The sequence below is a fragment of the Xiphophorus couchianus genome, chromosome 11, assembly GCF_001444195.1.
Source record: "Xiphophorus couchianus chromosome 11, X_couchianus-1.0, whole genome shotgun sequence".
Classification (NCBI taxonomy): Eukaryota; Metazoa; Chordata; class Actinopteri; order Cyprinodontiformes; family Poeciliidae; genus Xiphophorus; species Xiphophorus couchianus.
The window spans coordinates 18784951-18796474 of NC_040238.1; the positions used below are offsets into that span (position 1 = coordinate 18784951).

General features: G+C 38.4%; 1 protein-coding gene across 1 annotated transcript; it reads right to left on the reverse strand.

Moving 5' to 3' along the window:
- Window positions 1-4048: 4048 nt before the first annotated feature.
- Window positions 4049-8123, reverse strand: LOC114153386 (leucine-rich repeat neuronal protein 4). The gene is made up of 2 exons (XM_028031916.1): window positions 8007-8123; window positions 4049-6650 (listed from the first exon to the last, which is right to left on the reverse strand). The coding sequence occupies exon 2, from the start codon at window positions 6635-6637 to the stop codon at window positions 5984-5986; it is 654 nt and encodes a 217-aa protein (XP_027887717.1). The 5' UTR covers window positions 6638-6650; window positions 8007-8123; the 3' UTR covers window positions 4049-5983.
- Between the last annotated feature and the right edge of the window lie 3401 nt (window positions 8124-11524).

An 11524-nucleotide genomic window follows, 5' to 3' on the forward strand; every position in this document is an offset into this window, starting at 1 on the left:
AAAGTCAGAATTTCTTTAGTCAGTGGCCCTAATCCTCTTCCGTAGATTTTTGAACATGCTTATTTTTTGCAGTCAAGTTTCTTTTGCAAAACAACGTTTTGTGCCCTTTATACAAGCTGCCACGTTTCACTGTGACCAGCAGGGGGCAATGAACTACTAACAGTAAACGTTCTTTTAAAAGTTGCTGAGGTAATATTGTGAGTCATGCCTCTCCAGCTTTTAACCATGACACCGGTCAGTGTGAGCAGGTACAACCCAACACTTCACTAACCCTCACTCTCCACACAAACACTCATGTAGATACTGTTAGTCATTCATTTACAGTAACTGTTTGGACTCTTAAAACCCCACCATCTGCTGAACTGATTCACTACCTAATGTGACCTCTTAAACAGAAAGGTAAAATAACTCATCAGATCACTGGCTGATTTAGGAGTGATTCAACATGAGCACAGTGCTGACAGCACATAGCCAGATCTCAACCTCCAGCCAAAGCAAGTGTCAGCAGATAGCCCTCACATCCCAGAGTTATCAGCATTGTTATCAACATTTATTCTCACGAAAGCGGGTTACAATTTTCCAATAAAAACAAAACAAAATTCAGCAAACTGAATTGCTGCCAGCATTGCAAAGCCAAAGGAGACGCCCTGTCTGGCTTACTGGAAGGTATCTCAGGCACAGAAGAACAAGTGAAACTGTTCCGGGGTGAAACTTTGGACAATCTTTCCTCAGGAGCGCAAAATAATCACACTAAAGTCAAGATTAGCAAATAGTCAGCAGATGAGGTTGTGCATATTCTGTGCCAGATATTCATTAACTGTTGTGTAAGTTTAAAAAAATAGAAATTTAAATTAATTGAAATTGCTCTTTTAAGCTGAATTATTTTAAGATAAAACTCCCAATTCCCACAGTAGCATTACAAAAGGTTGCAGTCCATTGCAAAGAGATTAATTCCCTGAGGGCCTTCTTTGTGGTTCTTTTATTTCAACTATTTTGACAATTAAAAAATAGGGATCAACCTTTGAGTCAACCATTTTTGCCTCACTGTTTTCTTCACTACAAAATAGCAAAAAAGTGCACAGATTATTGCTACAATCACTCGTCAACAGGACATCAAGATAGAGTGTTTAAGGCTGAATTTTGAGATCCAGTTGGGAACTTTGGGCTCAGACACATGAGCTGTCACTCATGAAGGCCTACAGGTCAATAAGGGCTTCAAGAGGCCAAAAGAAGAGTATTATGGGAAAAAAATCAAGATGAGATTCTTAGGTTATCTTCAAAATTACACACTGAAACTCAGTCAGAGGGTAGATGACAATGGGTGGTGCTGGCGAAGTTCAACCTGAGTTAGTGACGAGAATGCAGAAACAGAACTTGCGTTGGTTATACCAGGACTTAATAGCTCTAAAACCAATTCAGGGGCATAAGCATGGTGTAGAGCCATAATACAGATATGGACTGGAAAGCAAACTATCATACCGCCATACTGCAATGTCCAAAGCCTTCAGCACTTTCGGGCCAAAACCATCCGCCCCATGTAAAAACTGTTGCGGAGCTTGTTAGCTAGCTCAGTGACCTCTAATATGTTGATGAACTCATCTTCCCAATAGTTCACAGTCTGTGCCTCCATCAGATCCTCAAAGGAGTCCTTCTAGCAGTCAATAATAACGTCAGCCAGATGATGTGGTTCTGTTGTTGTCTTCAGTGTGCATCGGGGCGGTGTGCAGCCTCGATGTGAGTCAGTTCACAGAAATGGTTCTCAACCCACAGGTCAGGAGTCAACACTTGTCTCAATGGGAGAAGTCAAGTATCTAGATGTGTTGTTCATGAGTAATGGAGCAGTAGACAACCGGGGTCGTTGCCTGGACTAATGTGGGCACTGCTTATCAGTTATAATGAAGAAAGAGCTAAAATGAGAAGTGAAGCTCTAGATTTACCAATCCGTCCATATTCAGTCACTGTGGATCAACTTCCAAAGGATCGATCCTTTAACTGATCCCTTGACGTCAGGCGCACAAGATGCCGACCCAACATCTCCATGCTGGAGGAATAAAAGCTACTTCCTGATTATAACTAACATTGGTTTTAGACGTTAAGTTGTCAATGCAACGCTCAAAATCATAAATGTATGCATGGCTTATTAAAGAAAAAGAGACGCAGCTGCTTTGCTACTAATTGTCAACACTGTGACAAGTACATAGCATGAAGGTCAGAAGAAAGTTTTAATGGGAGAGGGAAGTATGTCTGTTATTTAACTTTGACAACCTTAACATGTAGACGTGCTGGAATTAGGTCTGTTTCGGTTCAGTAAAAAAAAAAATGGCGACCCACACACCAACTCTGACAGATCATCAGTAGCAGGTAAGCTAATCAACCAGCGCTGAGTTAGATTAGCTAATGGCAGCGGTAGCTAATCTGCCACAGCGATCACTTGTTAAATATCAAGCCTAAAAACATAATATTGTAGCGGACTGAATGTTCTATTCTTTGTGTGGGAAAAGTTAAAGAGTGTTTTTTGGTGTTGGACCGTCGCGTTGTTGTCATTGGCAACGAGTCATTGTGTGGCGTAGACGACAGAGAGCAAGAAAAAAGAAGAAATAAGAGTCCGACTTGTTCTTCAACGTATTTTTTGTGCGTGTTTTTCACTTTTCTGTCATTTAGTTAACTGAATTGTTCTACGCGGATATGGATGGAATGTAAAACAAATCAGGTTTTTTTTTTATTTTTTTACCCTCCAGCGTTGTGAGCATGCGTGAAATTTCCGGACGTAAACGATAACACTCAAGCGCTCTTGGTCCATGGACAGCATAGGGGATGTACAGATCTCGCTGGAAGCATGGAAACTGTTATCTCAAGGAAAACACAATGGTTGAATGATTCCCTAGCGTTAAGTTCTAAAATGTACACACATCTTCTTTTTGTTCTTTCCAGAGTAAAACTAAACAAAGCTTAAGAACCTAACTTTGCCTGACAGAGTTACAAATTTCATTTGGCAGAACAAGCATATATGTAAGGATAAGGTTTAAGAACACTATTTTAAAAGTTTCTGATATTTTTGCCATAATAATCACATCACATTGCTCTTGAGCATCTGAACTGTATTCTAGCAGATAACATCAAGTTGCGTTCAGGCTGAGCTGATTCACAATGCATCACTTTTTGGGTCCATTTCAGCCACTGCAGTGAGCAGAAGACTTTGTCTCTAAATTACAGACATCTAACTGACTTCCAGGCAGCACTTAAAAAAAACAAAAAAGCTGGGTGCTGTAGAAGAACTATGCTACAGCAGCCAGAGAAAAAAAATTGGGTTTGCACCATGACCTGGAGACATGCAGATGGAGGCTTGAGCATGAGATAAACTGGGAGGATTAAAATACTGGACTTTTCCACAATTTTCTTCTTTTTTTTTTTTTATTGTGGAAGTAAACGCCTGCAGCTTCTCAGCAGCTCAGCAGTGATTGGGAAGCCCCAGTCAATATGAAACAAGTGTTGCAAAAAATTCATCTTCACTCAGGAGGGAAATCGTATGACAGCTGGAAAAAAAAGCAGGAAAGACTGGAGCTGATCCGGTCCAATGATGACAGGACTTCCGACAACAAAACAGATGGAAAAACACACCCATCTTACAGCACTTAGAAAAGAACATGTTCGAAGACATTTGGATAAGAAAAAGTTTCACTTTATTTCCGTTTAATGGACAGATATTTACAGACATACACAGTAACTGGTGAAAGAATCTAATTCTTTATACTTGTATGATTCAAATCAGGATATAGAATGATATCCAGAGAAGAGCAAAGTAAATGTATTCATTCTTGTTTTCTAATCCCTAATCCCACTATCTATTCACCCACTTAAAATAAATATATAAAGAGTGCAATAAAACTCTCACAGTGTTTCTTTTATACAGCATCAAAACCTGCTTCCCTAAACCATTTAAGTAAAAATTTTATATAAATACATCTCTGATATGAATTTCTTTCAGGCCTCAAACATAATTTTAGTGACAAAGCCTTTGTCATGTAAATAAGAACATAAATGGTTGGCAGCCTATTTGAGCGTTTTATTCCGTTAAGGGTCAAACTATGAGCGTTTCCTTCTTTTAGTGTGGTTCACTCCAGCAGCTCAATGTAAGTAGAATACATGGACATTCACTTCTATGCAGATGATACAATTATTTATTTATGAGACTCAATCTCGAAAAGAATTGGTAAACTCTCTTTAATATTCATCTAACCTTTTTTTAAAGGTTTTGAGCAAATTAATCAGGTGATCCTTACAGTCCAAAAGACTAAATATATATATTTTCCACACACTTGCAAAGTGCAAAAGCAGTTACTACATAAGGCGAGTCTCACTGGGGGAGAGTTACGTTTCCTGGCTTGATAATCACCTATGATGCCCATTTTTTCCCCACATGTTTTGATATAAACAAATTTGATTGCAAGAAGAGTCAGGAGAGGGGATTTTTGTATTTATAACTTTTTTGAAGCTAATGATCTTGGCTAGCGGAATTATTTTAGAGGTGAATATGTAGACTGGTAGGCTACAAATACATTCCACATTGGCATTAATAAAGTTGAAAATCCTATGAAAACTAAACCAAAGCTGGATTTTTATTTTTATTTTAAAAATCTTATTTTAACCCCCAAAATGGTTAGTCCAGAGTAACTTATTTCCTTCAGTTGAAAAATGCTGGATTCTGTATAAAGTACTGCTCTGTATTTCAGCTGAAAAGGCAAAGACTCAACCTGGCAGAGAAAAGTTGATCAACATTTTTTGCATTTTCTTTTTCTAATTCTTTCTTTTTGTTTTCTTTCTACTAATTTTTATCAGTTAGAAGAAAAGTAACATATATGTTAATGTTTATTATCGAAGTACTCATGTTTCTGTTCAAACTTAATTCCAGTGTAAATAACTCCCATTGTTTGGAAATATTGTTTTTCATTGTTATACAGAATTAACCCAAACTGCCTTTCCAGAACAAATTCAACTTAGAGTCATTACCGTCACTTAACATTTTAAACAATTTTTAAAAAACCCAGCTTGAACAAAACAGTATCACTGCTTTAATTTTTCTTTTTTTATATATATATATTTATTGATGTTTGGGGTTTTTTCAGTGCTTTATCAGTACTTTTATATCTAATATTTTTTTGCCATTTATCTGTTTGTTAGAAGAGATACTGTATCTCATTGAGCAAAAAGGCACATTGCTGGTTAAATAAAGTAAAGCAGTGTACGTACACAAACACATCACGTTTGACCTTTTGCCTACAAGAGCCTCTTTTCAGCAAAGCTCTGGTTTCAGTTCTGACGCTGAAAACCGAGGAATCAAGACTGCTCTGTTTTTGTTCTTCCTCTCTCAGATTTAGAGAATTAGGCTGTAAAAGCCCCATTTTGGGGTTCTAGTGAGAACCAGCTGTTAAATCAGTCGTTCATCTTCGTTGGATGTTGTTTCGGTTCGGTCGCTACCCAATATAAATTAGTTTGATAATTATTTCTTCTTGATTCTACCAGAGCTTAGTTCTCATTGATATTTTAATTATTTTTAGTTGAAGTGAATTTCCAATCCTGAGGAATAAATATAAATCTCATGATTTTTACTATTGATATAAAATGTAGCTCGCTGAGTTGAGCAAGTATTCATCCTTCCGGCTTGTTTTGACAGATTGTAAGACAATAATACTGGTTAGATGGGCCCAGCATCACTGGAGTAAAATATTTCCTTCCTGTTTTTAGTGTTTTAGTGTTCCTAAAAAAAAAAAACACCACTAATGAGGAGATGAGTATAACCAGCTAGGCATGATAAGGAGTTGATGAACCCTGTTTCCTGCTTTCTTGAGACAAACACTCAGACGTTCTCACAGTTAATTAACTTCAGCAACAACGGAGCGTTTCATGAGTCTCATCTCTGAGTATGCAGTCTCTCGGTGTTTCTTGTTTGTTTGTTTGTCTGGTTGCTGACTCTCAGCTGAGTTCCTCATACATGCGCGGCCTCCCGTTTCTTCTTTTGCCTCCTGCGCCTACACAGCAGAACGACCAGCAGAATCAGCAGCAGGAGGCCCAACGCGCCGCCGATGAGGCCTGCTGCCAGGGGCAGGCTGTTGCTAGCCGGCGTGTACTCCATACAGGACCAACCGCTTTCCCCCGCGTCGTTTATAGCTGCCACACAGACCTCCGCTTTGTGGTCGATCTGGTTCAACGTTGTGCTCCTTTGGTCCTCCTTCACTATCTGCTTCTCCCTACCTTTCATCGTCACAACATAAGATGTGACGTATGAAGGTGGCGCACACCAGCGAACCACTACTGCCGAGCCGTTCCAGGACACTGAGCTCAGAGTGGGACTTTCTGGATGCTGGTCGGGCAACGAGATACCCGGGCACAAGCAGCCGAAAGAGTCAGCGAGGTCCTGACAGGGGGTCTGGTTCTCATTGCATTCGTGGTAGTCGCACCACTGGAATGTTCTAGCATCTGTAGTCATAGCAGGAGTGGATACATCCTCATATATGCTGTAGTCGTCTGTGGGAAAGACGGGACCCCTGGGAGGCACTCCTGTGCCTGCAGCGGACAGCGGACAGAAACCCCTGATGGAAAACAGGCACACGATCACGAGCGGGAAGGGATGGTTCCTCATGGCAGGCGATGAGCTGGAAATAATATTAAAAAAAACAATAAAATCCATCAGCAGAGTTGGCTAGTAATGTGCAATATGTAGTACTTTGAGGAGTACTATTACTACGCTGTACTTTTTACTTTTACTTGAGCAATTTTATTACCAAGTATCGCTACTCTTGAGTAATATTTCTGGATGCTCTATCCACTGTGAGTCACTTCACTGAATGACTAACAAGCTTGTTTTAACCAAAATGCACACACACGCACACACACACACACACACACACATACACACGCACACCTGCAGCTTTTGTTGAAGTTTCATAAGCGTTATTTTGAAAGAAACTGATTTGGATCAATGTTTCTCTTGTCTCATTTTGTAATTATGTTATTTCTATGAATTCTTATAGTTTTGGTTTTTAAATAATCAAAATGTCCACATAACATTATATTTTGGTCTGTCTGATCAGATAAGCTGCTTTTTGTATATGAAATCAACTTTATCAGCTACTTTGGGTTTACGGCTATGTATTGAGTGTCTTGGAAAAGACAAAATTTCAATCCTGCACTGTTTTATCACCTGAAATCATGGCTCACGACAAAAAACTTGTGTCATGTTGTGGATATCAGTGACATAACATTATTAAAATCCAGATTAAATACTTCGAGATTTATCCTTGAAATGTGACAGAATGTGAATAAGTGAAACGGGCATCAGTGCTGTACTTTCTGCAACTTAGGTTTTGTTTATCTTGAATGAAAGAACCTGACAGAGAACAAACTGTTCTCTTACTGTTCACTGATTCATCATATTTTCGAGATTATATGACATTCAACTGAACAACTGTAACAAATTAAACCAATAATTTAACACAGGCTTGTATTATTCAACCAAATCCCAGCTGGAAGCACAAGCTATTTCACAAAGTAAAACCACGCCGTTTTGGCAAAAGCAGAAATCAAAACGAGGACACTTAATTAGCAAACTTCGTCACACGTTCCCTTGGTGATTTATAGAGTTGTTTACAGAACACTTCCAAATAATCCTCATTTGCAAAGACTTGGAGGTGCTTCAGACTAAATCAGCATTCCACGCGGTATTGCACAACTGACCCCAAATGCCTGCACGCCCCGGCAGCGAGCACAGTCTGGTCAGCTGGATCTGATTACAGGAAAAAGTTTACACAAAGCATGTACCTAAAACATGATCTGAGATGGGCTTTAGTGGAGAAATTATGTTCCAGGTTATTATGAACGTCCTCTTATTTAACTCTTCTGAATACCAGCTCACTGTCTGTTTTTGTTGCAGATTAAAGCCATTCACTCATCCAAAGTATTCCATCCGTGCAAACCAGAAGAAGAAGAAGAAGAAGACGACATGAACTTACCTGTTGCTTCAGATTGCAGCGTTGATCAGAATGTGAGTTGAGCTTCTCTGTGTGCTGCGCCTCACTTGCTCCCTCTCCTCCTCTCGCTGCCCTCTTTATGTTTCCCTCCGGCCCAACAATCACCTCCTTCTTTCTGCCTGCCTCCCCCCCTTTCACCTCCTCATTCCCGATCCTGCGACTGCAGCTCCGCCTTCCCTGCCTGCTAAACACATTTGCTTTGTCACTGAGTGACGTGCATGCTTGGTAGTGATTAAACCACAAAGCGATGTTAGTCAGATCGTCCGCTATTGCAACCAGGTTAGGTGACCCACAGAAAATCTGCTAGCATTCTTTAACCGTCTGCACATTATTCAGAGCGTGTCTCCCTTCTTAATGAGCGTTTGTTCTCCTTTTTTGGAGAGGATGATTGAATGGATTCTGAGGAATCCCCACACCAGGGCCTTGATTCATTGAGGCAAGCAGGGGAGAGGTTTTCCACCTGAATGGACGTAAAGGAAAAGAATGACCTGCAAAGTTGAAAAAAAAGTCTATTTAACAGTATTTTATTAAATGACTAGAAATAAGCCTTTATAGACTCATAATTCATTTATTTAAAAAAAAAATCTGTTCCTACAGGTGGATAATCTGTAACCTTCTTACAGTGTGCTATGTTCAGATAAATAAGGGGTGTCAAGCTCATTTTCATTTTGGGCCAAATCACGATCATGAATGCTCTTAAAGGGCCGGTTGTGCCAGAACGTATTGATAAAATCTGTTCACGAACTGTTAAAATATCAATGAATTATTCAAATTAAATTATATTACTGAACATCTTTTATATTTAGAAAATATGATGAATCAGTGAACGGTAAGAGAACAGCTTGTTCTCTGTCAGGCTCTTTCATTCAAGATAAAGAAGAGCTAAGGTTACAGAAAGTACAGCATTGATCCCTCCAGGATTTTGTGATTCGTTTTGCGATTTTTTGCAATAAAAATCAAAGTGTTTGTGGTACTAATTTGGAAATATTTGCGATATTTGAGCTTATTTATGACGGTAAATGCAAATTTTATTACTCGCTGTATAGATTGTGAAGTGTAATCTGTCATCAGTTAAGGCTGAGGCAGCTGTTAATTACAAGCACAAAGGTTTTTGACAATTTTTGAGAAAAATATGCAATAAACTCCCAACAAAAAGTGCAAAGATTTGTTGATTTTGTGTGAATTTCCACGATAATTCTCAAGAAGGACTGACTGATATAATTTGGAACTAAACAGATAAAAACTGCATTGATTTTATGGATAACATAATATTTAAACACACATCGTCTTTAGTCTAGAATCTATAGGGCCACATAAAAAGCTATGGCGGGCCGGATTTGGCCCACGGGCCTTGAGTTTGACAAATATGAGATAAATGACGGTTCTTTGAAAGCCTCATTTATCCCCATTTCAGCTGTTTCTTTGCTCTGACTCATAATGAGCATGAATCTGATTTACATGAATGGCTTCTTCTTTTGTATTTCCTATTTTTTAACCCAGAGATGTAATTCGTGACACATCATAGAAATTTCACAAGCAAACAGGAAGTCATAGATAGATAAATTCAATTTCCTTAACACTCAAGAATCAACTTGAAAAAGTAAAAAGTGTTTTAAAAAGCTCTTTATTCCTGTTAAATTTCATGTTACAATCACAAACCTGTGTGTTTTTGGGTTTATACCAACATGATGATCCATAGCTTCATTTTGTTTTAGCTCCTGTATATCCTCCTATATTTACCAACTCTGGTCTGCTTGTGTCCCTGTACACAAAAAGCAGTCACACTCCATGATACTGCCACCACCATGCTCCATCATTGTGATGGCGTACTCAAACTCAGTTTTGCATCCAACTTTGAGTTACATCTGATTCAAGCACCTTGTTTTCCAGGTTTGCAGAGTTTCCCACATGACTATGGGAAACTACAAACAAAACCTCTTGTGGAGTTCTTTTATAAAGGCCAGAATAGTGTCTAATGTTTAATAGTTGTTCTGGTGACAGATTCTCCCACCCGAGTTGTCATGTCCTTTAAACTGCCTCTCTTATAAAAACTGTTCAAACTCTTCTTTATCTCCGGTCTGATTTCCACTGATAAACCTCAGAGGTCTTCGCAGCTATTGTTATACTTAGAGTAAATTACAAACAAATGGAGTTTCTCTATTACTTAGACACAAAATATTGAGTTTTGTTATTGACCAAATACTTATTTTCCACCCTAATTTACAAGTAAATTCTCTAAAAATCCTACGTGAGTCCCTGTATTTTGTTTTCTCATTTTTCTTATTTTGAAAACCTGTTAGAAATAAATTAATATTGTCTCTTAAAGCTGAAGTGTACCATGAAAATGACATACCCCTTTCATCTTTCTAAGTAGGAGAACTTGAACTTGCACAATCTGTGTCTGACTAAATACTTTTTTGCCCCGTTATATTATTTTAAAAAAAAATAATCAAAACTTTATTTTATTTTTATTTCAGAATTATGCACCAGTTTTTATTTGGTGTAATACGTAAAATTCCGGAAAAGTTATTTTGCTGTTTGTAGTTGTAAGAAGTTTGAGGACTGTGCATAATTTCGCAAGACACTGAATATTCCAGGAAGGCAGGAAGTCCTGGATTACAAATTAAAATTATTAGACACTCTGATCAGTTTAAGATGAACGAATGCTTCAGGGTTGTGGAAAATATCAAAACCAGGCGAACTGAAGCATAATTCCTAAGAGAGTAATCACGGATATCTTTAACTCTTCCTGAGAAGACAAAGCAGAACAAGATGTGCTCATGATATAGATTAAAGGTTAAGGGAAAGAAACAGCTACTGGGATGTTTTATTATTATTATTTATTATAATTATTATTTGAAAAATGAATATACAAATCAACTTAAAGTGTCACTGTTTATCTTGTCACTCTTCTAAAACCAACTTACTTGAATATGTTTTCCCTTATTTACATTATGGTCATGTTTATTAGCTTTTCCTCCTGTATGTCTCTATAGGTGAGCAGAAAGAGAAAGGAGAGTGTTTAAGTGTGGACAGGAGGCATACATTTTCATCCAGGATATGTGTGGGTATGTGTTTATTGTGCAATATGGATTGTGTTTATCCAGTGATTGTACCTGAGTTTAATACCTTTAAACATTGGCTGCATATGTTGTCCTGAAATCACTCAGCTTACGTTTGCCACAGCTTTTAATGGAGTGAGTCAGATGTGGATTTGTGAAAACCATTCCTTCCATAATACGCCTATAAAATCCACCAGGAACAAATGTTTATAACCTTGAGGAAAAAAATATAGCGCAAATGGGAGTACTGGCAGTTTAAAGAAAATGGAAATAGGATCAGAGTGGTGGAGGGTATTTCTACGGAAATGACACAAATTACTGTATATATGAGGGACGTGTTGTTGCGCAACGTGTTGCTTCTGTTCACCGCAAACCAGCGACATCAGTTTTTCCCCGCTGAACATCTGGCCGTCTGGGATCGGGAGATTGCTTACTCCA